The sequence below is a fragment of the Stylophora pistillata genome, chromosome 5 (genome assembly GCF_964205215.1).
Source record: "Stylophora pistillata chromosome 5, jaStyPist1.2, whole genome shotgun sequence".
Taxonomy (NCBI): domain Eukaryota; kingdom Metazoa; phylum Cnidaria; class Anthozoa; order Scleractinia; family Pocilloporidae; genus Stylophora; species Stylophora pistillata.
The window spans coordinates 38,269,406-38,296,629 of NC_142523.1; the positions used below are offsets into that span (position 1 = coordinate 38,269,406).

Consider the following 27,224-nt stretch of genomic DNA (forward strand, 5'->3'; position numbering starts at 1 on the left):
TCCATAAAATACGTATAATAGCTTTACTTAGGGCCAACCATAAAGTTACGTAGGTAATACATTTATGTCACACAAGCGTGTGGATTTAATCTATGGACATAGGATACATAGATCTTGTAAGTGCCTTGGAATACAAAAATTCAAATGCTGGACATTAAAATGCCAATGATGAAATATAAAAACGTTACCAAAAGCCTTACGCGCGACCAGTGTTCAAACCACGCACCTGCGATAAAAATACAACAATACCCGTCATTCTATAATAGTGATCATTCTCTTCATATATTTTTGTATCTGGATATCCACTGAGCTTTCGCAAAATCTCTTTCATTGCAAACTGAAAATGGTGTAAGTCAACCCAAAAACTACAACTTAATTTTTCTTTTTTGTGTCTTCCCTTCTTGATTTTGTTTCTTTTTACTTATCTCACTGCTCCGTGGAATCTAATTTAATTTCATTTTACATTTTACTTTTCTTTTTTTCAGAAGGACCATGCAACTACCGGCATTTTGCTTTTCTATTGAATATTAAGACTCGATTAGAAACTCTCATAAGAATAGTTAAAAATGAAACCAGATTTTTCTAATGTTTCTTCCTGATTGTGATGTTCCTCCAGAAGAATGGCAATGTCACCTCTTTTTGCGTTGTTTCTCAATACACTTCAAAATTCAGCAACGGTTAGCTGTTCAGGAGAGGCTGCCAAGTATTCAGTGAAGGCTCGGGATGGCCCGACATTGTGCTTTTCAAAATATGAAGTCACTGTATAGATGTCAATTTCATAACATGAACAAACAGCGCGATAGTCTCCAACATCCGCCATTTTAGTGTTAGACGTTTACATACACTCTCTAGATATGACCCACCATCCAGCAAGCTGCTAAGGAGCTCCGAGCCTAAACCAAAGAGAGAATTCAGAGATGATTCAGAATCGAATTGTTAGCTCTGTAGCTCGATAATGTAAGTAACAGCTTTTTATTTGAAAAGCTAAGTGATACAAGCATTTTGACGGGTTCTTACGTATGATATACTGGAGGACACAGGCGTAGGTGACGTCAGCATTACCATATTTTGCCCTTTTCTCAAATAAAACAAATAGAGTCCTAAATAAAAGTTTAATTTCCGACCACATTCGAAATATTGAAAGAAATGAACTAATTTTGTGAGCCTCCCGGTTAGCTCAATTGGTTAGAGCGCAGGATTGTGTTGTGCGGGAGGTCGAGGGTTCGAGCCTCGGCCGGACCAATAATCATGGTCTTAAAATAAGTGAGGAGAATTTACTACCTTTGTATAATCAAGAAATGGATAGATATTCTAGTCTTCACGGAAAAGGACGAATAAACCGTAGGCCCCGTCTCCTGCAGGGTAAGGGGTAGGATACGTTAATTTCCCACGCACGAGATTACTGTGGTGGATGTCCTCCCCTGGGTAGGATGGGTGGGTGTTGGCCCTGAAAAGCCCCTATGGGGAGTGGTCAATTAACCTATGTATGTATGTATGCAGGTACTAAAACAGTAATTCACCTCAGTGTCAGTAAAAGTAGTGGATATTAACCCCACCGCATTGTGACTTAGTAAATATCCACCATTACGCACCTCCACTTTGGTGAATGATTGCTAATTACTAGTAATTATTAATTTTACAGAACTGATCTGGGAGATAAAAAGATCAAATACAAAAAACTCAGTCAATAACTCACCAATGGTATTTCCAAGCCAGCGAAGTCGAGTTTCTCATCTTTGCTGTCTGGCCAATATCTTTAACATTTTAGCTGAGATCATAAAAAAAAATTTTATTCTAGAAACTGAAAATACCTTCCCTTCAGTATTATCACGTTTTTCCTTGAACAGCGTTAAATAAAAGCATTAAGCGTTCTTTAGACAAGTTTAAGAAAGCTACTAGGACTTTTTTATTTGCAAAAGCTTTTTAATTCTCTGTGTGTTATTTTTATATTTTTACATCTTCTTAGTGAACATTTTTGTTGTTTTTTAGATTTTGGTATCCGTGTACCGTTGAATTTTAACATTTAATCGTAATGCGCAATTGAAAATTCTTATATTGATAATTGCACAATATAAGTCAATAAATTACTACTATTATTATAATTTGGTACAGACAGGTGTGTCTTTTGATCATTACTTTCTACTTTATATTCTTTCTCTTCTCTTTTCTTTGTCCTTTTTTTTTGTCTCCTCTTTTTTTTCCTTCGGTGTGTATGTGTTTGTGTGTGTGTGTGTGTGTGTGTGTGTGTGTGTGTGTGTGGGTGGGTGGGTGCGTGGGGGTGAGAAGGGAAGGGAGAAGAGGTCAATTCACTTGCTTAAACTGATTTTCTATGGTAAAATATTGTACAATGGCATGGTAAGTTCATCTGAGTTCCTCTAGTTCAGTTTATTATATCAGTCAAATATCAAGATTCACCTTTCCCATTTCAATTTCTCTGCATACCATTATCACAATACAAAAAATTCAAACGTTAGCTGACTGAAAGTGTCAGTTATAAGGTGTAGAAGATTTGAAATTCTGAGTTTTTCAGGCCTTGGTTGTTCGAAAGATGGATAATGCTATTCACTGGATAAACCTTTTAGAGAACTCACCCAGGCTCCTATACAGCTGACTAACAATTTTCAGTATGATTCACTGGCATGCTGTCATGTTCAGTGCCCGAATGGGACTCGTTATGGTTGTCTCTGAAGTAAGCAACCTAACATGGTATAGTTATAAACAAAATAAAATGAGCCTCAGTTTTTTAGTTAAGCTTTGAACAACTTGCAGATTCATACTAACACTATTTAACATGCAGATTATTTGCACTTCATTTCTAAACGATAAAAATTTCAAGCTGGTGATCTAACTAACAAGTAGCCATAGAGCCTTGAGAAAATAGAATATTACTGAAGAAATAGTCCACTACTGGCAGTTCAATTTATTACCTGACATTTGTGAGATGCCATCACTCTCCAGATATCATCAACTGTTCTCGGCGAAGGACCTTGCAGAGCCAAGCAGGCAATCTTTCCATCTTGTACCTGAAGAAACATCATTTTATATTTAATATTCAGAACTATAGTTATAAACAAGATCTTTTTCTATTTCTGTTTACTAGTTTATTGTTTAATTTACTCTTGTATTTCTTATATTCCTCTACTTTTCTTCCTTTTTTTTCCCCTTAGTTCTGTCATGTTAAAATGTATTGGAAATGCTCATTCTCAAACTCATTAATACTTCATCAAGTTACAAACCAATCACGATACGCCAGTTTGGCCACACGTGTGCGTTTAGAAACTCCGATGAAACACTGGACAGAGGCTTTTCCACAATACTTTGATGAAATATCAAACCCTAGAGCTTGATAAAATTTCAAACCCCACTAATGGAGAACTTATCCTAACTTAAATATTAATGACACAACACCAACATGAATTGACAAGCTTTCTTATTACTTTAAGGCAATTACAGAATCTCCAAAACCAACTGAGCAACATGTATAGGTAATCGCATGGGGCCGAGTAAAATTAAGGATTAATATCACGCGTGTTTTCGGAAGTTGCTGAAATTTCCAGAGTCGCGCAGCGACGAGGGCAATTTCTGCAACTTCCGAAAACACAAGTGATATTAATTCTTAATTTTACGAGGAACCACGTGATTACTTTTTATAATATAAGGGGCAACATGTTTTCTGACTGATCTCGCGCAAAACGGGACGCCATTGTTACAAAACAAACAGAAATTTCTTTACCTTAGCAGCCGCTGCTAAGCGATTTTCAGCCAATCATTTTCAATTTTGCCCGGGGCAATTACAAAAATTAAAGTGCACCTAAACGCAAAAATTTTTTATCGCTTAACGAAATAATCGTATCTTTTGGGGTATTTCTGTGCAAAAATTTTATTATTTGCTCAAATCTTCAATTTTCTGTACCCAGTCAAAATACGGAAAATCGGCCGCCATCTTGCCCCGCGACCGAGTTTAAAGAGGAATGGCTCTAGCAGGTAATGTGACGTCAAATCGAGAACAAGAAAGTCTGCATTTCACACATTTTTACTTGTTTGGGAAGGTTGTAGTCAATATGGTCCGAAAATATGCCGACTAAGTGTGTTGTAGAAGGATGTAGCAACGTGCGAAATTTGCAAGAGGGTATCGCGCTTCATACATTCCTCATACAACACACCTAGTCGGCATATTTCGGACAATATCGACGACAACCTTCCCAAACAAGTGAAAATGTGTGAAATGCAGACTTTCGTGTTCTCGATTTGACGTCACATTACCCGCTAGAGCCACTCCTCTTTAAACTCGGTCGTGGGGCAAGATGGCGGCCGATTTTCCATATTTTGACTGGGCACAGAAAATTAAAGATTTGAGCAAATTAAAAACCTTTTGCACAGAAGTACTCCAAATAATAAGCTTATTTCGTTAAGCGAAAAAAAAAATTTTGGGTCTAGGTGCACTTTAAGAAAAAATGCCCTGTCTTGACCAATCACAATTCAGTAATTTTGCCCCTTATATGATAAGAATATAAATTACTTTCCTTATGTTCATAAACTTGAACTTTTTGAACTTGAACTTTATTTTTATTTAGACACGGTAAATCTATCAGATAAAATGATAATATTATTACAATCTATTATTACAGTTACAATCTATTTTAATCTATATAAACATGATCTAAAATTTAAAAGTGAAATAGAAAAAAAATAAAGAAATTCTGCTTTACATAGATGCCGTGTGTGTTTTGTCATTCACATTTAGATCATCTGTTTACATTAATGTTTATGCTACAGTTCTTGAAATATGCAGAGGACATGAATTTACTAGTATTTGCTGAACTACCAACTTCAACGGTAGTTTCGGACACTTCTCTAGTACTTTTTGAATAAACCAACGACCTCGACAATGGGTACTTTTACCAGACGCTGCCTTTGCCACCCTTCGAATATTCCATAAGCCCATTTATTTTTGTACTGAATGGACTTGGGTAACGTGTATTGAACTAGATTGACCTCTTCTTCGGTTGATTTTGCTTGCAGAAAACGTGACAACGCCATATCTCATGAAGAATGACCGAATTGAGATCAAGGCATGCATATGTTTTCCGCTTTAAACAATGACGGTCCTCAAGGACTTGTGACACTGCTAAAATATTTGACAACAGAGGCCAATAACTACTGAAAAACCATAGCAATTCCGCGCACGATGCCAAAGTCAGTCAGAATTTTTTTTATTGTTCTTGGCTAATGATGCACGATTGAGAAGGAATTTCAAAAACTCGTGCATCGTGTTTCATCGGGGTTTTCAAACACGAGAAGGCTTTTATTGTTTTCGAGTGTTTGAAATCCCGATGAAACACGATGCACGAGTTTTTGAAATATTACTTGTCAACTACATTTACTTGGTCAGAGACATTGGAACATAACTTGCAAATAATATTGTTTGAGCATATTCTCACTTTCACTTTTAATTTATATCTCAGAGTGGCTGTAAATTTGAGCCTAAGGTAACGCCATTATTTAACAAATGGTAAACACCACAGCGTACACTATTGAGTTATGGATGCACGCGGGAGCTTGCTAAGCACGAAAGAAGCGTAAGAGTCGCTCGAGGCGATAGTCGAGAGCGACTCTAGCTTCTTGAGTGCTTAGCAAACCTCCCAAGTGCATCCATAACTCAATAGTGTACGCTGTGGTGTTTACCATTTGTTTTATAACATAACATTCATACAATCATTGTAGCTAAAGAGTTCCCTTTCATTTAAGAAATCCTACGTGACCAGAAAAGACAAGCGCGCGTGGAAAAATAGTCTTTGCATTTGCTCACGTCAGCAGCGTACACCCATGGGAAAATGGGGGACGCTAAAGTGACCAATCAGAGCACGCCATTTACTTTGGTTATGTTATAAAATGATTTATATATGTAGCTCAAACAAAGCATCACCCACAGCGTTTCTCACAATTATTTCCAGTTGTACTGCCACAGCTGTTTCCTGTCTTCCCTATTAAATTGCCTCTGTGTTTTTATTTCTGCATCAATTACTAAATTTAATTTCCCTACTGATCAATTAACCAGAGTTAATTAAGGGAATGTGACTTGTACCTTCAACTTCAGAGGGCTCCTATTGTTCTTATCGTTTGAAGTTCGCTGGCTTTCATAACCAGTTCCCTTTATTAACTCTATTGTAACTTAACAAAAGAAGAGTAAACGAACACATGATACAAAAGTGAAGCCATATTTCTCGTCATTTGGCATGAAGTCTTAAGTTCCACATCACACTCTATATTTGACCTTAATGAAGTTTCCATTGATGTAGTCTGAACCAGGTTCACCGGGTAACGATTAAAGGATGACACGATTATGGTCAACTAAAAGTGTAATAACAGCAATTGTCAATCCGGATAGACCAGTATAAACTGGCCACAAATATGTGGAGTGCACATAAACATCATCATCCATGCAGTGTATATATATTTACATGTTCTGGTTCAAGTTCTCCATGATTATTCATGAAAATTTAGGTTTCCGATTTCTTTTTCAACTTTACTCCTAAACAAAGAATTAAGAAAAATCACTCTGGTAGGGAAGTTTTTAACTTTAAGAAAAATTCAGGCTACAACATATTCAACGAATAATTGCCTCTATGTAAACTTGTCCAAGAAAATAGCATATTTTTGTATAACTCTACGTGTGGAATAGCCCTTGAAATTATGCCTTGCGGCTATTTTCAATAGCGTACAAATGGTTGATATAATTATGATCTTCTAGAACCCCTCACTACGTTCTAAATTGTTAACCGTTTAACAATCATAAAAGTATATATGTACTCTCCAAACTGTTTTCTATAAATTCCCTAAGGTGCTGACTAGGAGAATTCTCAATCCAGAGAAAAGTTATCCCTGGATTGTGAATGTTTTGAATAGTGCACTGTTTTCTAGAATTTATCACTTCACTTATTGAGAACAATAGAGCCAGCTCTATATTTCTATTAAGAGAAATTGTCTTTCACATTGAAATTCTATTGACTTAGAAAAGAAAACAACAGTCAACTAAAAAAATGAAGCGCCTCAAATGCCCTTAACCAAATAGTAATCATTTCAATCTACGATTCTGGAAAGTCCCTTACATCGCTGCCTTTTCAGCAGTCTTTCATGTCTTCGCTTGCGAAATCTTTGTTGCAACCTTAGCATTGCAGGTGTCTTCTGTTTCTATCGGAATCTATATCGTTTTCGTGGTAGTTTCATAATCTGTTGCGAACGCAAGCTGGCCTTGAAAGGTAAGCCGAGGCTTTCGAGATTTTAATTACTGGTTTAAACGGAGATTTTTAAAGAAACAAACATGCACTGCATGAGTACGTGTACCATTCGTTGCTAACACCTGAAAGGCAAAAATTCTAACAGTATCCAAGAGATCGATTCCTAGCAATAAATTATTCTCCAATTAACCTTATAAGTCTTAGCTGTACTTTGATTTTTAGTTAGATCTATGAATTGTAATAGGCTGAAAGTTTTGTGCTTCACTGTTCAGAGGCATTGCTCGTCAACTGTTATTTTATCATTTTATAAGGAAACTATTTCCGACCGACCATAGCATGAAGATCACTTGGTGGATTTTTTCGCTGTCTGCCTTGTGGATTTACAAGCAAAGGACAAACTTTTGTGAAGGTGAGTAGAAAAAAAAGATTATGCTGCATGCTATTTCGCACGTCCTGCTGCTATTTCAATCATTTCCACACCCGTTTTTATTTATTGTTATGCAAAACTATAATTCGAAAGTTTTAGATATTTTCGATGAATTTCTAGTAAACTACCTAAGCAGCAAAGAATTTCAAGTAGAACCAATAGAAACCTTTGATGAATTTAGTCAAGATGTGGGAACTAAAAAAGATTGATTACAGTCATTGTAGCATCAGATCAGTTTTTTAGCGTCCCCTCTAGTAACTATGTTTTTTTCCGGCTCTCTAAGTCTCCGTCCACACGTATCCGGATATTTTTGAATCCGCAACTTTTTCTTTCTGAATACGGCTATCGTCCACACCTATCCGGCGAATTCGCTAGCAAATCCGAATATTTTTGAATCCGCTCTCCAGCGTGGAAATTTTGAAATCCGATAACATTTTGGATTCGTGTGGACGCTCGAGTCCGGATATTTCTGATACGATGACCTCACAAAATTGGCGCCAGTGTTTACCGCGCAAAGTTAAATTTGGCCGCCGATCAAAGGCAAATAGTGATTTACGAAGCGATCTAAAATATTGCCATATTTACTCTGGCACGACTCCCAGTCAATGTTCTCCATAGATTTTGCGGCTTTGTACTATATTGTCACGTTCAATAACAACTCTACCTCGTCGTCGCTTCATATGAATGATTCTGGTTTGTTCCCATCATTTTTCTTAGCTTTCTTGCCTGATTTCGACATCCTTTTAACTGTTTGAACTGGTGCACGTAAACTGAAACATCGAACAGGCCATTTTACAGTTGTGTACTTAGTTGCCAAGCCTTTGATTCAGAGTGAGGCTAAAGATGACCTTGTTGTGATAGAGACCTGTATCTAGTTAGCATGATAACAAAGTGATTTACATACATATGATACACGATCCTCGCAGTAGATGGCGCTATTTAAGCAATAGCGAAAATCAGACCTGAAAAAAAATCAGGCCTGTACGGGACTCGAACCACTGACCTCTGCGATACTAGTGCAGCGCTCTTCCAATTGTGCTAAAAAGCCAACTGGGAGCAGGCCGTTAAGTTGATTGGTAATAAACCCGTGGAAGTGATAAATGAGATACAATGAAATATATGAAGTTCATATATTTTGTACTGCGGTATTAGATACATATGATACACGATCCTCGCAGTAGATAGCGCTATTTAAGCAATAGCGAAAATCAGACCTGAAAAAAATCAGGCCTGTACGGGACTCGAACCACTGACCTCTGCGATACTAGTGCAGCGCTCTACCAATTGTGCTAACAAGCCAACTGGGAGCAGGCCGTTAAGTTGATTCGTAATAAACCCGTGAAAGTGATAAATGAGATACAATGAAATATATGAAGTTCATATATTTTGTACTGCGGTATTAGATACACATGATACACGATCCTCGCAGTTTTTTTTTACGTTTAAGGTGGACGGCCGGGCCCCCGATGAAGGGAGGAGCAGTGCCCGCCGACCTACATGTCTAAGCCCAACCCATGGCAGGCGTGCAATGCCTTAGGGATGGGGTCCACCAGAAACGAGGGTCACCAGACGCCAAACTCGCTGGGGAATCGAACCCCACCTCACCTAAAAATTACACACTGACTCCAAGGAAGAACGCACTCACAATAATAATAGCAGACCAAAACGATAATAATAGCCCCTAGCCAGCCAAGGGGTGGCACTGGAAAAAACCAAAACGACAATCATAGCCCCTAACCAGACAAGGGGAGGCACCAGAAAAAACCAAAACAATAATCATAGCCCCTAGCCAGCCAAGGGGAGGCACAACAAAAACCAAAACAGCTAAAAAGCAAACCGGAGGGAGTCACCATGCATGGATGCAATGACACCACGGGCACACCACTGCCGATAGAACACGCTACGACGCCTGTTAGACTGGCGCCGCCTGAAGGAGACTGGTAGGCAGAACTTCAGGCGGGCCTTGATGGATGCGATCACCGCCACGGCGCTAGGACGAGTATCACGAAACCGGAAATCATTCCTACACTGCCAGATACAAAACTTAGAGACATTGAGAAGATAGACAAAAACACGCGGAACAGAAACAAGGTCACCAGAGTTAAAGCCAAAAAGGACATGACGAAGAGTGATGACAGGACACATAGGAGAGAAACAAAATAGCAAAGACTGCACCCCAGGGGAGAACACTCTGAGCAAGTGGACAATAAAAGAACAGATGCTCGAGCGACTCGACCCGGGGCCCACAAAAACAAGAGAGGGGAATAGACAAACCAAACGAGGAAAGACGCCGGGCGGTGTTCAGGACGCCGTGCGCAATCTTCCAATTCAGATCGATAACACGGCGATCAAGATGAAAGAAGGATAAGGCGCGCCACGTAGCAGGCCAGTCGAGATTGGGGTAGATGAACTCAAACTTTAGAACACAATGAGGCTGGACCATATTCCCAGAGAGAAGGTACAGGTAACAAGACTTGGCAGACATGGTTAAGACAGGAGAACAGACAAGAGGACAAGAAGAACCATAAACCAGAGGGTTTTTGGACGTGGCGAAAGCCCCGTCGAGCTTACGCCACGCCAGTACCAGAGCTTGATAGAAGGGTGGCAAGACCCTAAGGTCAAAACTAAAAGGACGAGAAAACACAACAAAAGGAGAGACACCAAACAAGGAATTAAACCAAAAAGACATGAGAGCGACCCTAGTAGCAGCCGAAGGGCCCACAGGCAATTGAGGAGTGCCCGGGGTCCTCTTAGCTGGACGGCGCTTAGGAGTTCAGGAGGTGGAGGGCCTTTTGCGTTGGCCAGAGGCCGGTGACATATTCACATCCTGAGAGTCAACAATGGAACCCCAGTCCTGAGGCTCATCTACACTAGGTAAGGTAGTATTTTCACTATTTGCATTAGATTCGTTTGCAATTTCATTAACTAAGATAACTTCCCCATTGCCAGCGCTGGCCTTGTTGTTAATTATATCACTACTTGTATTGTTAATTATTTCACTACTTGTATCATTAATTATTTCATTATTTGTACTACTAAGGATATCACCATTGCTCAAAATAACCTGAACAACCGACGAGGTGACACTAGCAACTTCATCCAACTGACTGAAGTGCTCGTCAAACAATTTAACACCAGACTCCGAGGACTCTATATCACTAGAGGGAACACTAGCACCTTGGCCAGACACAACTACAATTGGGTCAACAACATCCTCATTTAAGTAACCTTGAGATTCAAGTGGGCCCTGCGAGGCAGGAGGAAAGACATCACCACACTCCATCGCAGTGTCCACAGGCTCGGGAGGGGTGGGGTCAGCAACGTTAACATCCGAAGCAGAGTGGGCAGAAACTTCATCAACTGAACCAGCTGAAGGAGGGGGAATAACAACAGCCGCGTCCAAAGGTTGTACCGCCTCATCACCAGCAGCTGCCACACTTGGGACAGTAGGAGCTGAGGCCTTGTTCCAGGCGTCGGGGCAAGTCCGAGCAAAATGACCTTCTTTGTGACACCTTAAACACTTACCTCTATCAGGGCATGCTGCAGACTTGTGTCCAACCGCTCTACAAATATCGCAGCGGAGGGGCTGGCCACGGTACCAAACTTTACATCTGATCCCCTTGATTGACACAAACCGGGGGATTTCCTTAGTTCGTACCATCGTTACAATTCTTGAACCAGTGGAGACATCGGGCAAGCCCGGCCAAACCTGGTGCCTAACGCTTTTAACTACCCCATAACCTGACAGAGCGGTAGCCACCGCATCATTTGGCCACTCATAAGGGTACCAAGAAACCACAATATTAGTGAACTGGGGGGGAGGGGGGGAGGCTTCCTGACTGAGCACTCCACCCCATTGAGAACAACTGAACCCTGTTGTTGGAAAAAAAATTAGCCACGCCCTCCGTAAAAGTGACCCTGGCTATACGGCCAGGACATTCTTGAATGGAAACTACTCTATGCTGCGATTCCACTTCAAAATAGGCATTGATGTACTTAACCACCTTAGATTGTAACGTTCCAGCTGGGAAACCAGTACACCGAATGTCAATGGTCTTCTCCAAAGGCAGAGCCATGGAGAAAAAGAAAAAAGGGAGCAAAAGGGCAAAGCCCACAAAGCCCCAAACGGCTGACCCACCAAGTTCGGACCCAACCAAAAAGCAAAAAATTGGATGCGTGACGAACAGCGAAAAAGAAAAAGACAACTGCAAAGCTTTCCCTCCCGGCAGGTACTCACAAGTGCAGAAAAGGCAAAAACGACAAGATACTTACGATTGTCCTGGCCAAAATGACCTCCTGACAGAAGAGCAAACTCACCAGCAAGAATAATCCCGCGTCATGTGGGTCTCGTCAGTGCTGTCAGTGCAGGAGAAACAAGCCCTTGTAAGCTAGTTTTTGCATTTGCTCACGTCAGCAACGTACATCCCTGGGCAAATGGTGGACACGGGGTTGACCAATCAAAGCGGTCGCTTTACTTTATTATGCTGTAATGCTTTTTGGTGACATGTACTAGCAAACCACAATTATAAATACCAATAAACGGTTTTCCCTTTTTGCAGTGAGAAAATGACCCATGTTTTTATCTTTCCATTATCAACCTGTTAATTTCCTGATTTTGTTTTCTTATTTTTTGTTGTTGTTTTGTTCGTTTCCAATTGTTTTTTTTGTGCGTCTTCGTTTTGTCTGTTTGTTGTAGTTGTTGTTTTGATTGTTTGTTTTGTTTCTTGTTTTAATTTTGCTTTTTGCCCTTGCTTTTTATTTGCTACTGCTGAAAAAACATTTTTCAAATGTTCTGTTACATATTTTGTCCATTTCTTTTCTTTTCTTTTTCTTTTAAAAAGGGCAAGAAACAACCAAGGGGTCAGATGTTGTCGGTAAGTGCAGTGGTTTAGTATTAAGTAGGATCGGCTCCACCAGTGCCCGTTTGAGAAAAAAAAGAGGCTCTAAAATTCTTTTTTGCACAAACTGCAATATTCAAATATTAAAGGGTTTCCTGATGAGTAAAAAAAGGGCTTAATCTGAGCTAAAACCCAACAAATGCTATGTTTTGTATCTCGGTCCCTAAGATCTACGGCTTCGTATCCACAACACACGAAACTCGATTGAAAATTACTCCAATAACTTTTTTTTTCAATGCTTATCGCGTCGAATTACTTACTTGCTCATATATTTTCATTCCAGTATCCAATGATGAAATGAAATGAAATACTGAAGACAGAACTCCTCATTATCAATTGGCTTGTGGAATTTTAGCTGCAGTTGTCAATTTCAAATTTTGTTAATTTCATCGTGCGTTAAACTGTATCATTCAGTAAATTTTGATATCAGCCTGAATACACTTCGTACGTCCCCTGAAATATTATTTTATGCAAATAACAATTTTAAATTTCAAGTGATCTCTCGTTGAGTAGTGTTTAATGACCTTAAAGGTTCGACCGTTCCTAAGAAAACACATTATACTTACGGTTAGGCTGGTGAACAGAAACCTTTAAATAGCAATCGAATTTTTGTTGTTTTCTTTATGCGATCAAGCATCAGTGAGCCGCTGTCCGCAGCTGTCTGCTGCCTTCAACGGAAGCTCACAGAACTGTTCTAATCTTCCCGGACGAATAATAATAATAAAGGTCTTTATTAAGAATTATTGTGCAAACAGACGTGCTACAATTAACATGATAAACATGAATAGAATGAAGAAGGAAAAAGAAAAGGTCTTAATTACTATTGAAAAGACGTCTATTAATAAAAATCCTGTCGGTTTTCCTGTGACAAAGAATACCTTCTAATGGGATCCGCAACGCGGACCTGTAGAGACAATGGCACGTGGAGCGGTGCGGAAACTCAATGCATCGGTAAAGTCAATGAAAGAGAAAAACCATTTTCAAATGTTTTAGAAGAGAAAATTAATGAATCGATAAAATGAATAGCCTCAAGAAAAGAACAAAAACACCGAGATAAAGGTATTACAATACTGGGCAAAAGTAATGCATGGGATAATCGCCAAATATCGCGATCATCGCGATATATCGGGGATATTTTTGAGCGATATTTCCACTGGGACGATATATAGGCGATATATCGCAGGGCTATTGTTTGAAAAAGCGAGAGATATCACCGATATATCGTTTGAGCTCAGTGATATATCGCTGCAGTTCAAGGATATGTCGTTTTCGCCTCCCCTATTTACCGTTTACATACAACGAGATATTGCTGCCGCCTAGCGATATCTCCTTTATATTAAGCGAAACATCGTTACAACTATCAATACATCGTTTGCGGTCAAAGCGTGAAATTGACAGTATAATGAATTTAAGCCAGGTTCGCCACATACCGAGTCGACTGTCTAGTCGGCTATCTAGATGCTCAGTCTCGCTGAGCCAATACAGATATTACATGTACAAACATTTCAAATTTGCATTTCTTAAATGCAAATTAAAGCAAAGACATCTTAATGAGGAAAAAAAGACAGACACATAGGCGCGAGAAAGATATTTACGGATAGACACAGCTACAGAGCCAAACGGATGTAGAATTAGGTGTGATGGAAAGCAAAATGCAATCAAATGACTCATTAACAAGTCAATTACTCTTTTCGAAACTTCGCATATTTTTTGTTTTCTTTTTACCTTTCAGTGATCAACTGCTCCAAGCCTATGGTCAGTCAGGGACGTCCATTTCGTATGAGCAGCTGTGGTAACGGAGCAAAATGCAACTTTTCCTGTCCCATTGGTCATCGCTTGAAGGGCTCCTCATCCCTCACGTGTGTTACCCAAAAAGGCAGTCCTTCAGGCTCTTGGGACAAACCTTTGCCAACGTGTCATGGTACGAGTTGTCCCACTTTTCCTTCCATTGTTTTTTTTTTTTTTTTTAAATTCTCAGAAGGGATTTGACTGAGAAGAAAGAAAAATCAAACATATTTTATCTTTTCCAATTAACTCCTTTCAGCTGTTATCTGTGGTCCCCTTATTCCTCCAACCAACGTCACCATCACGCCTTCCAGCTGCTTAAACAGTAGTACATATAATCAGACATGCAGATTTTCCTGTCAGACCTCGGGATATGTTCTCAATGGATCCTCTTCGAGAGTATGCAGTGATGACGGGAGTTGGACAGGATCCAATAACACTCGCTGCAGACGTAAGTTGATGCTTCAAGTTAAAACAAAACAAAACAAAACAAAACGAAACAAAGCAAAAATGGAAACAAAGAAAGGAAATGAATCCTAACAAAATGAGATGAAACATAGATTGTCGCTAATTAACAAATGGTAAACACCACAGCGTACACTATTGAGTTATGGATGCACGCGGGAGGTTGCTAAGCACAAAAGAAGAGCAAGAGTCGCGCGAGCCGATAGCCGATAGCGACTCTAGCTTCTTGAGTGCTTAGAAAACCTCCCAAGCGCATCCATAACTCAATAGTGTACGCTGTGGTGTTTACCATTTGTTTTATAACATAATATTGAGACATTGTAGCTAAAGAGTTCCCTTTTATTTAACAAATCTTACGTGACCAGAAAAAACTGTATCATTCAGTAAATTTCGATATTAGCCTGAATACACTTCGTACGTCCCCTGAAATACCATTTTATGCAAATAACAATTTTAAATTTCAAGTGATCTCTCGTTGAGTAGTGTTTAATGACCTTAACGGTTCGACCGTTCCCAAGAAAACACATTATACTTACGGTTAGGCTGGTGAACAGAAACCTTTAAATAGCAATCGAATTTTTGTTGTTTTCTTCATGCGATCAAGCATCAGTGAGCCGCTGTCCGCAGCTGTCTGCTCCCCCTTAACGGAAGCTTACAGAACTGTTCTAATCTTCTCGGACGAACCTGTCGGTTTTCCTGTGACAAAGGCTTTACTTTTATTATGTTATAATGCTTTTTGGTGACATGTACTAGCAAACCACAATTACAAATACCAATAAACGGTCTTCCCTTTTTGCACTGAGAAAACGACTCCATTTTGCAATCAGGTCACTCTTCCGTAGACGATCATGTTTATAGAAGTAGTTAGTATAGCCTTGTCTTACATGGAAATGACAGAAAGTGTCCTTCCTAAGTACATGAGGCGGGACATAGACTTTGATAAATGATTTACATAGTGGCAAGCAGCAGTGGTAACTGGCGACTTAATAGCTCATTGTTTTGGCATAATTTCATGAAATTTTGTTTACAACGAAGTATACGCTAATTTATTCAAAATTAAAAAATGAAGCAATAATTTATAGATAAGGGTGAACTAAAATGAAATTATTCACTGCTGTAAAGCAAAAACAAAGACAAATCATAAACTTCACAAAAGTTCAGTGTCTTCAAACTATCGTCACTGTTTGAAGGCGATACAGCACCATGCACTTCATATTTCTTCATTTGCTCTGTAAGTAACCGTTCCTCAGCAATTTGATTTGGACATTTCAAGTGTGTCTCCCAGTTTAATGTTCAGAACATCTGAGAATGCTCAAGCTTTATTCACTATTCGCGCTCCAAGCTCCCAGCGGTGTGGAACTGGTAACTAAATCATCATCATCATCTTTATTTGCCTTATTTTAACAATGAAAAATATTTCATTACAGCGACAACAGTTACAGGGCGAGGAGCCCATACTGGCCCATAGCCAGTATGGGCTCTTAATGCGCCTTTAATCTTTAAACGCTTAGTGGAATGATGAGAAATATTGTACGCGGTATGTTAGGGTAATTTTCATAATCTGATTACGATGTTTTTCACATCTTCTAGCAATAGAGCCAACGACTACAACAGCATCTCCATCTACAACCACTAGCGGCCCAGATTTAAATACAGGTAATATATCACCTGGTAATATCAACTTAATGAAGCGAGTCAGTCTTGTACTTTGCTGGAGAGTTCATCATCATCATCATCATCATCATCATCATCATCATCATCATCATCTTTATTTGCCTTATTTTAACAATTAAAAAATAGTTAATTACAGCGATAACAGTTAGAAGACGAGGAGACCCAAGAGGCCACCGGGCTTATGGGAGAGCCACCTCACTTACAATAATAAATCAAGTAAATAAAAAGTGCTGCAAATGTGCGGCTTGGCCAACTCAGTGATTATTTGACGAACGAGTGACTGAAATAGGGAGAGAGTTCCAAATATTAGGACCTTGGTAGAGAATTGTAAATTCCTTGACATTTGTACGGCACAAATGCGTTCGATAATTACTGGCTGTTCTGGTACCATAGTTGTGAATTTGGCTCTTCCTTACATAAAGATCGAGAACCAATGGGGGCAATAAGCTATTTTTGAAATAAAACATAAATTTGGCGATTTCAAACGTATTGAATTGAAAATATCTAAAATTCCTAGATGGGAAAATAAAGGGGAAGAGTGGTCTCGTTAGTCTGAGTTGTTGATAGCCCGCACAGCTCACTTTTGCAAATAATAAATTCTATTTAAGTTAGATACGTATGTGGACGACCAGAAGGAGTTACAATAGACGATATAAGGATAAACTAGGGTGCAATAAAAAGTGATTTTGGTTGCAGAGGATAGGGAAAAGCAAGACCTAAGTATAATACCTATTGATTTAGCGATTTGTTTACATACATAGCTGATCTGGTATTTCCAGGTGAGATGATTGTCAATATAGACGCAAAGGAATTTAGTTACATTAGCTTGTTGTAGGGGTTTACCTCCAAGGCAGAGAGAAATGCTGGAGCTAGTTAAATTTCTTCTGTCTGGGTTTAAAAATTATGTAGTTGTTTTTCTTTATATTAACTGAAAGCTTGTTACATTTTAGCCAAACGTCAACGTTTTGGAGTTCATCATCAAATATGGATTCTAAGCAATTTAGATTTGAGTGAGAATAAATGATACTGGTGTCACCAGCGAAAAGTAGAGGGTCTGATAATTCAGAGGCATTAGGAAGGTCATTAATGTATAGAATAAACAATAGTGGGCCTAAAATCGAACCTTGAGGGACACCACACTTGATGGTTTGCATCGGAGAGCAAGCTTGATTGAACTGGAAAAATTGCTTCGGCAAATTCTACTAAGCGATTGTATATGACTTTTTCGAAAAATTTGGAAAAATTAGACAACAAAGAAATAGGTCTGTAGTTTACATAAAAGCTAGGATCCTCTGCCTTGAAGATGGGAATGATTTTAGCGATTTTAAGTTTGTCCGGGAAAATACCTTTTAGTAAAGATATATTGATGATATCTGCCAAAGGAGCAAAAATAACGTGAAATGAATATTTAATGACATGCATTAGGGTACTGTCATAGCCAGGAGCTTTCTTTGAAGCGAACATGCTACAAATACTCTCCAGCTCACTTGTTCTAGTGGGCTCTAAGTTAATGGAGGGATGTTTTTTGTAACCGAGATAAGAACGAAAAGAAGGAGTTTAACCTTTTAAAGTACAACCGAATAACAATCCTGAATTTTTTTTTTCCCTTGAAAAAAGACCTATTGTTACGTATCCCTATTGTTACGTATCCCTGTAGGGAGGTCTCAGTGGGAACTAGCTTTGATAACTCATTCTGCCTGATTTTGCGGCTGACGGTTAAAACCAATGGACACCCTCATGTTGAAGTGCTTTTTGGAAAGTTGACAGTAAGAGTCTGTCCTTTATCAGTGACGTTCTTTGACGGCTGACGATTAAATCTCATTGAGACCCCCTTTAAGTTCAATTTGGTATTGTTTTCTCTGTTCTACTTGTAGCCCCTCCTAATATTGATAAGCCCTCCTCTTTTGGATCAGCCCTTTTGAAACTCCCTCTGGAAATTACATAACTGAGTATCGATAAACATGATTTTCTAGAAGCGGATTTATTTTGCAACTTTAACTTACTCCTTTTCACATCTTCTTGCAACAGACCCACCGACTACAACAGCATCTCCATCTACAACCACTAGCGGCCCAGATTTAAATACAGGTAATATATCACCTGGTAATATCAACTTAATGAAGCGAGTCAGTCTTGTACTTTGCTGGAGAGTTCATCATCATCATCATCATCATCATCATCATCATCATCATCTTTATTTGCCTTATTTTAACAATTAAAAAATAGTTAATTACAGCGATAACAGTTAGAAGACGAGGAGACCCAAGAGGCCACCAGGTTTATGGGAGAGCCACCTCACTTACAATAATAAATCAAGTAAATAAAAAGTGCTGCAAATGTGCGGCTTGGCCAACTCAGTGATTATTTGACGAACGAGTGACTGAAATAGGGAGAGAGTTCCAAATATTAGGACCTTGGTAGAGAATTGTAAATTGCTTGACATTTGTACGGCACAAATGCGTTCCATAATTACTGGCTGTTCTGGTACCGGATGTAGAATTAGGTGTGATGGAAAGCAAATTCCTTTTTTATAGAACTGGATCAAGGTTTATCAACTTATCAGAAATAATTTTCGCAGATTTCTCAAGTTTTTATTTTCTTAGTTATTGTTAATTTTCCCATTCACCGCCGTCGTGGTCCCTTCGTATTGAACAAATCCTATGTGAGCAGGAGAAACAAGCCCTTGTAAGCTAGTCTTTGCATTTGCTCACGTCAGCAACGTACATCCCTGGGCAAATGGTGGACACGGGGTTGACCAATCAAAGCGGTCGCTTTACTTTTATTATGCTCTAATGCTTTTTGGTGACATGTACTAGCAAACCACAATTACAAATACCAATAAACGGCCTTCCCTTTTTGCAGTGAGAAAACGACCCATGTTTTTATCTTTCCGTTATCAACCTGTTAATTTGCTGTTTTTGTTTTGTTATTTTTTGTTTTTGGTTTGTTCGTTTCCTATTGTTTTTTTTGTGCGTCTTCGTTTTGTCTGTTTGTTGTAGTTGTTGTTTTGATTGTTTGTTTTGTTTCTTGTTTTAATTTTGCTTTTTGCCCTTGCTTTTTTTTTGTTGTTGCTGAAAAAACATTTTTCAAATGTTCTGTTTACACATTTTGTCCATTTCTTTTCTTTTCTTTTTCTTTTAAAAAGAGAAAAGGAAAGATGAAGAGTCGTCAAGTTCTAAGGGTAAGTGTAGTGGTTTAGTATCAAGTAGGATCGGCTCCACCAGTGCCCGTTTGAGAAAAAAAGAGGCTCTAAAATTCTTTTTTACACAAACTGTAATATTCAAATATTAAAGGGTTTCCTGATGAGTAAAAGAAGGGCTTAATCTGAGCTAAAACCCAACGAACGCTATGTTTTGTATCTCGGTCCCTAAGATCCACGGCTTCGTATCCACAACACACGAAACTCGATTGAAAATTGCTCCAATAACTTTGTTTTTCAATGCTTATCGCGACGAATTACTTACTTGGTCATATATTTTCATTCCAGTGTGCGAAGATGGAACGAAATCAAATACTGAGGGCAGAACTCTTCCTTATCAATCGGCTTGTGGAGTTTTAGCTGTAGTTCTCATTTCAATCTCAGCTATATTCATTTTCATTTATAAGAAAAAGCTTCGTGGACCCACCAGGTAAGGCTGTAATTATATTAATGGCAGATACCGTTGAAGAATCTTTTTAAATTTTTTATAAATCGATCGTGAAGTCATCAGTGCAGACACAAAACATAATGGTGTGCGTGGGTAACCTTAGGAAATTAATTACCAATGAAAAACTTAAAAATGAAGGAATGAGCAGCGGAGGAAAAGGGAAATTATAACACGAATAAAGTAAAGCGCGCGCTCTGATTGGTCAATTTAGCGTCTCCCATTTGCCCATGGGTGTACGCTGCTGACGTGAGCAAATGCAAAGACTATTTTTACGCGCGCGCTTGTTTTATCTGGTCGCGTAAGATTTGTTAAATGAAAGGGAACTCTTTAGCTACAATGTATCAATGTTATGTTATAAAACAAATGGTAAACACCACAGCGTACACTATTGAGTTATGGATGCACTTGGGAGGTTTGCTAAGCACTCAAGACGCTAGAGTCGCTCGAGGCTATCGCCTCGAGCGACTCTTACGCTTCTTTCGTGCTTAGCAACCTCCCGCGTGCATCCATAACTCAATAGTGTACGCTGTGGTGTTTACCATTTGTTATGAAGGGAAGAGAGAACGAATAGACAAACACACAGAATTACTATAAATCAGAATTTGTATTTGCACTAATTACAAGGTTGACATTTTTTCTAGCTAACTCTGCTATCGATCTTCTGTAATAATATAATAATAATAATAATAATAATAATAATAAACAGTTTAACGTGGAGAAACACTTAGCTAGAAGCTAGTTTACAGGTTTTCCACGAAACAACTTAAAAAAAATTAATTCAAATAGAAAATAACGTTGTTAAGAATTCCAACTGGCCGAAGACAACCCAGTTGGCTATATTACAAGCATGGTCGTGGATTTGAAACTCGGGGCTACCGTGACACAAATCCAAGTAGTGGCCAGGGCGGGACTCGAACCCAGGAGCGACGGATTGCAAGTCCGACCGCCGACCACTCTGTTTCCTTATTGATTTCATAAAGTTACTTTACTTATTCATTCATAATTTATAAATAATTTGCTATGTGAAGAATAACTTTGGTAATGGCCAAAGTGCGGAGGAAAATATCGTTCAGCATGCCGTTAGGATTGTGTTATTTATTATTTTAATTATTTGAAAAACGCTGCATTCTGTCTGTTACCTCTTGCCTTTACAGTATTCTTCTTTAGAACAGATGGACTTTACTAAAATAAGAGTTTTTCCTTAAAACTTAGGGAGAGACCACCGTTGACGTCCAATCAGTTTACTGGTGTGGCTATAGGAGATCGAAGCAACCATGGAAATATCCATTGCGAAGATAATGTGAGTCAACCAACGGACTCTTCTGTTACTTTCGGGGTAGGTTATTTCCGTCACACAATGCCAAAAGTTAATCAAAACATTTCCGTTGCTCATTTTCTTTCCATAGGATTCCATAGCTTTCCATTCATCAGGTTTTGAGAAAGATAGAGCTGGTCACAACAACTTGAACGACAAGGAAATTATATTCAACAACTCAGCTGCACTAGATGTAAAATACACCGCACAGTTTGAGGGATTTTTCGACAGTACTGGTGGAGTGTTGAATGCGGCTCCTAACTCGGACGTGCAGATAATTATCAGTAATGGAGCATTACCCGATGGAGACCGCAAGCGAATCTTTTTCAGTGTGATCCTTGAAGAAACGGGGCTCTTTGGCTTACACGATATCCCAGATGAAAAGACACTCATATCCCCCGTAATTGAATGTGGACCTCATGACATAAAATTTTTAAAGCCTGTCGAAATCATTGTTCCGCATTGCCTCTACCTGAAGGAGGTCAAGGAAAGGGGGATTTCTGTCTACAGAACAGACCCAGGTAACAAGAAAAATAAACCTATTGCCAATTTATGTGCTTCTACTCGAGGGTCATTAAAAAAATCCCCTATATTAGTGCTTACCGAAGACTGCCCCCGCATTTCTATCGTCTCTACCCCACTCCCCCTCTCTTCCTGCAAACCACACAAACCCCTTGAGCGTACAAATAGCAAAAGTGCCTCTCACTTCATACATTTTCATTGTAAATTTTTTCCTTAAGGTTCTATCAATTGGGAGAAAATCCCAAGCGAATCAGAGAAAACAGACCAATCGAAGGCATGGTTTATGGTCAAACCAGACTCCATTCATATAAAAACCATGAACTTTTCTTTATGGAGCATATTTGCCTATGGAGGACCAAAGAAGAAACGTGCCACCGTTTTTTCGAGCAAACCGGATTGTGCAAGTGATCTCATATATTTGCGATTCTACGTGTACAATGATAATGATGATTCTAGAAGGGTAGGTAATTATCTAAAATCATCTAAACTGATTTTGTTTTCTTAGTAAAGAAAGAATCCATAAATTGATAAAAAAGGAGAAATTTGTCTCCTGTGGTTTGTGCTAACTCGCTGATCTGCGTATATTTTAACTTTAAAAGCAAGTGGAGATGACAGACGAACAGCGGTTTTGCGAATCAAAGCGATCGAGGGAGAAACCCTTCAAATTGTCCAACGACAACAAATGGCTGACCGTGAAAGTTACTAATATTGAGGAAGGCTGGAAACTAGACAAGACAAATCCAGAGCAGGTCAGCAAATCGATATTGTCTGCTCGGTGATAAGTGACTAAAAACATTTTGACTTTCAGTAATCAGCACTGAGACTTGCTTTTATTCTATTTTTTAAAAATAATTATTTTTATGTATATCAACAATGATTTGAGAGGCTGTTTAATGCAAAAACTAAATTCTGAACTATTTATCGCACCAAAATTTACTTTTTCATAAGAATAATACACTTTGACCTTGGATTTTTATTAGAATGGTCTACCCTGAACTAATGTACTGTACTATTCAATTTGTGACTTGTCGTAGATCTACCATTGCAATAAACCCAATGGCCGTGGATTTCGAGCTGTAGATGCAATAGACATTATAGCAAAACCGAAAAAAGGACGAGAAGTAAATGGCTTTTCTTGTAAGATAATGTTCCAACAAGATGGTGATGAAGAAGTACATGAAATATATGTGAACCCAGGCTTTCCACCTTTGAAGGTAATATATATCACATCATCAAATTTTGCCTGTATAAGAAGTTTCAGAATCCAAACAAACAAGCAAACAAAGAAGGAAACAGAAAACAAAAACAAAAACAAAAACAAACACTCAAATCCGATATTGTCTTCCCCATCCTTCCCTTTTAGTAACTTGATCCGTTAGCAGTTTATATCCACTTAAGATTTCTTCTAATTAATTATAAGCCTCCCATCTCATATTCGCCTATTCATTGAGATTTAAACCTTTGCATGAATTTCCACAAAAAACAAAAAACTATTTTAACTGTATCGTCAAATATCATTAAAGCCGCACAGTCTTGTTTAACCTTTTAAAGTACAACCGAATAACAATCCTGAATTTTTTTTTCCCTTGAAAAAAGACCTATTGTTACGTATCCCTGTAGGAGGTCTCAGTGGGAAGTAGCTTTGATAACTCATTCTGCCTGGTTTTGCGGCTGACGGTTAAACCCCATGGACACCCTCATGTTGAAGTGCTTTTTGGAAAGTTGACAGTAAGAGTCTGTCCTTTATCAGTGACGTTCTTTGACGGCTGACGATTAAATCTCCTTGAGATCCCCTTTAGGTTCAGTTTGGTATTGTTTTCTCTGTTCTACTTGTAGCCCCTCCTAATATTGATAAGCCCTCCTCTTTTGGATCAGCCCTTTTGAAACTCCCTCTGGAAATTGTATAACTGAGTATCGATAAACATGATTTTCTAGAAGCAGATCAATTTTGAAACTTTAACTTACTCCTTCTGTTGTAGAAGTTGGAGGCGCTAAACTCTCCACGTCAAAATTCCAAGGAAAGTAACGTTCCTAAGATGACAGCTGGAAGCTCCACCTCCTCAATTCTAAAAGAAGTTGGAAGGGATAATTTCGGGAAAAAATCAAAACAAGGTATCTTCATCACCGTCATTGCTGAAGTTTCTATCAGTAGAAAATACCGTAGATTTCCAGCTAGTGGGGGCTGTTATTCTAGGGGGGTGTAAGAAACGGCAAATAAAGGTTTAAACGGTTTATCAAAAATCACACTGCGCCAGGACGACCGAACTACGTGCTGCTCTTATATATATATATATATATATATATATATATATATATATATATACTGCACTGATGAGGCCCAGCACTGATGAGGCACTGCACTGATGAGGCCCAGAAGGCCGAAACAGTACTGTCTGCAGTTAGTTATATATATATATATATATATATATATATATATATATATATATATATATCGTCCTGGCGCAGTGTGATTTTTGATAAACCCTTTAAACCTTTATTTGCCGTTTCTTACACCCCCCTAGAATAACAGCCCCCACTAGCTGGAAATCTACGGTATTTTCACACACACACCCACATATATATATATATATATATATATATATATATATATATATATAAATATTATGAGAGGAAAAAAGGACGTAACTACATTTCCCGACAACCCTGAAGAGTGAAGCGATTCACGAAACAGGCTTGTCAGGAAATGTAGTTACGTCCTTTTTTCCTCTCATAATATTTATTCTGCTCTGCTTCAACGTATTGAGCACTGTTCCACGCGAAAATCGACTTGCAGACTTCCTATATATATATATATATATATATATATATATATATCTATATTTATATATGTGTGGGTGTGTGTGTGTATTATTGATTGCCTAAATACAGTTTGAGATTTGAAAATTAGTAACTCTTCAACCGGTACATTCGTTACAGTCATCGCTATAGTTACTATCGTAAATCAGCAAATCAACACTTCCTACGAATAAGCTTCTTTCCCTGCCCCACCACCATCACCACCCAAAGCTTTAATCAGTGTCCTGTCTTGCCCCTATCCCATCTCCAGTTTATTAGACACCGATGTATACGTCCTCCAATAGATCATAAACAAAAACCAATCAAAACGTGTGCATAATTCAGCCTATCATTTAACAACATGTAACTTTCATTAGAGCGCACATTTTTTAACGACTGAAACATGAATTATTGCCAAATTCTCTCCTTGTTGTAGATTCGAAACTCCTTAGCAACTTGCAATATAGTGGCTCATTTCAGGAGAGAGTATGTAATCGTTTGGACAGAAAAAAGAAGTCAGGTGTTAGTGGCTTTCACAAAGTTTGTTCACATTGTGATATTGACGAAGATGAAGTGGCCGCAGTTTTTGAAAAGTACCCAGCCGGACCATCAAGAGCCCTATTGGAAAAGTTGGCAGCCTCGCACCCAGAACTAACAGCTGCTGAGTTTGCAAGTGTGTTGAGAAAAATTGCAAAAAGAAGTGACGTGGCCGAGCTTCTAGAGGAATATGATAATCAATAACAAACATTTTTAAGGGGCCAGTGTTATGTTGGAGATATGTTTAAAGAATTTAAACGTTTCTATAAACCTTGAAAAGAAAAGTTAAATAATTTCACGGCCATCGCGGAACCAAAAAAAAAAAAAGAACTCAGTATGATAAATTTTGTAACAGTAAACAATCAATTAATTGTAATTTTCGGTAATAGTTTTACTACATTCAACTTGAACTTAATGTATTTTGCAAAGGCTAAGAATATGCCTTGATTCAAGAGAATATGATGCGAAGAATCACCATCATCAAACGACGCGTACTGTCGAGTACAGTGTTTACCACCAGTGTGCCGGTAAACCTCTGTTTGATGGTGAGCGAAGCTCTATGGTAGATAGTGCTTGAAAAAATTCTTCAAGAAAATACCTCACTCGAGGAGTGAGCCTTTCTTGCTTTGTGTACCATTACAAACCTTGAGAGTACTCGCTTAGCGCTTTTATAGATTGTTCATACCTAACTTCCTACATTGCATCTTCTTTTTGGCCTAAGAGATGTTGTAACGAGAGGAAAGGCACGAAATGACAACTTCAAGTAAATAACCTTTAAAATACGTGGATCAAAGGTACTCAGTTACAAAACCCGTCTAAACAAAATGAAACAACAACCGTATTTACCGTTTTATAGTACGCACCACTAGTTTTCTAAACAACAGTTCACTCGTATTTGGAAAGTATACCGAGCAACGTGTTAAACACATTGTAAATAACGAATTTGATGTTTTTAATGCAAGTAAAGTATTTTATTATCCAACTACACCTAGACGAGTACAAATAACGCCATAGACGAGTACAAATATCACGCGGTATTTGTACTCGTCTATTGTAGTACCAGTTAAACAGGTTTTCTCGTATCGCGCAAGCGAAGAATTGGATTGTAGTTACGAAAAAAAAACAAATGGCGTACAATTTGAATCATATTTGACGACCAGAAAATTTCTTCATTTAATGAAGAAAACAGAAACAGCAGCACAACAACGCGCCAATTCCGTTCCGCTTCGCATACTTCTGTCACGCACTCCCCGTAAATAAACATTCGCGAAATTCGCCCGCACTGAAATAACAGTTTGGCGTGTTGGATAATATATAACTTATTAGAAGTTTTGTTGTGTAGTATCGCTGAGTATTTTTACTCGTTATTTGTATTTTGACTCGCCCTACGGGCTCGTCAAAATACGGCACAACTCGTAAAAATACTCAGCGATACTACACAACAAAACGTCCAATAAGATATATAGATTTATGTTAGCAATGCAAGTAGTATAATTACTGCATGAAAGTTATTATAAGCAGTTATGTATTCTGTTGCAAAAAAAAAAGATAAAAAAAATTAAGTATTCCAAATTAATTGTCGGTAACTGTGTGACATGAATAAGAATATCGTAAGGTAACAAAGTATGAATTTGTGTGAGTTCTAAAGAGTTAAGAGGTATTTGCAACAACTTAATATTTATGTGTTCGCTTTGAATAACTCCCTCGGGATTTAAAGAAGAGCATCCTGCTTAAAGGAGTTATCTGGCTGAATATAAGTTAAGAGGGTTAGGTTATTGATTAAATACCTTGCTTTATGAACGTTTTTTATTTTACCGACCCAAGATTAGTCGTATATTCTATTCCTGGCACTTTTGTAACGTTAGTTGAATTTTGCATCCAATAAAATGTTATAGGTATTTTAGCTCTAATAATCATATT

The 27,224-nt window shown here is 38.4% G+C and overlaps 3 protein-coding genes across 8 annotated transcripts in view; 1 reads left to right on the top strand and 2 right to left on the bottom strand.

Annotated features, from left to right (window-relative positions):
• LOC111340954 (uncharacterized) overlaps positions 1–2,460 on the bottom strand; it is a 198,673-nt gene extending 196,213 nt beyond the window's left edge. The window contains exon 1 of the mRNA XM_088759864.1: positions 2,416–2,460. Coding sequence (XP_088615990.1) covers positions 2,416–2,445 — 30 coding nt within the window. The 5' untranslated portion in view covers positions 2,446–2,460. The remainder of the gene's footprint in view (positions 1–2,415) is intronic.
• On the bottom strand, positions 1–8,590 carry LOC111340961 (uncharacterized). 4 transcript variants are annotated; one of them, XR_016001125.1, is made up of 5 exons: positions 8,330–8,590; positions 2,928–3,023; positions 2,592–2,698; positions 1,697–1,768; positions 1–893 (listed from the first exon to the last, which is right to left on the bottom strand). XR_016001125.1 is itself a non-coding variant. In XM_088759893.1 (5 exons), exons 1-3 carry the CDS (start codon positions 5,038–5,040, stop codon positions 2,612–2,614), a joined length of 321 nt encoding a protein of 106 aa, XP_088616019.1. In that variant the 5' UTR covers positions 5,041–6,761; the 3' UTR covers positions 1–893; positions 1,697–1,768; positions 2,592–2,611. The 4 variants fall into 4 exon arrangements, 2 of the variants coding, with proteins under 2 accessions (XP_088616019.1, XP_088616018.1); XM_088759893.1 differs by lacking the exon at positions 8,330–8,590 and adding an exon at positions 4,903–6,761; XM_088759892.1 differs by lacking the exon at positions 8,330–8,590 and adding an exon at positions 4,808–6,761.
• Positions 7,085–27,202, top strand: LOC111344511 (uncharacterized). Of its 3 annotated transcripts, XM_088759877.1 has the most exons (16): positions 7,085–7,259; positions 7,550–7,647; positions 12,507–12,539; positions 14,296–14,484; positions 14,608–14,799; positions 16,404–16,469; positions 18,516–18,575; positions 19,633–19,668; positions 19,975–20,116; positions 21,347–21,434; positions 21,541–21,970; positions 22,190–22,431; positions 22,571–22,720; positions 23,006–23,185; positions 23,951–24,083; positions 25,204–27,202. In XM_088759877.1, exons 2-16 carry the CDS (start codon positions 7,575–7,577, stop codon positions 25,506–25,508), a joined length of 2,319 nt encoding a protein of 772 aa, XP_088616003.1. In that variant the 5' UTR covers positions 7,085–7,259; positions 7,550–7,574; the 3' UTR covers positions 25,509–27,202. The 3 variants fall into 3 exon arrangements, with proteins under 3 accessions (XP_088616003.1, XP_088616004.1, XP_088616005.1); XM_088759878.1 differs by lacking the exon at positions 19,633–19,668; XM_088759879.1 differs by lacking the exons at positions 7,085–7,259; positions 7,550–7,647; positions 12,507–12,539; positions 14,296–14,484 and adding an exon at positions 13,393–13,514.
• The last annotated feature ends 22 nt before the right edge of the window (positions 27,203–27,224 follow it).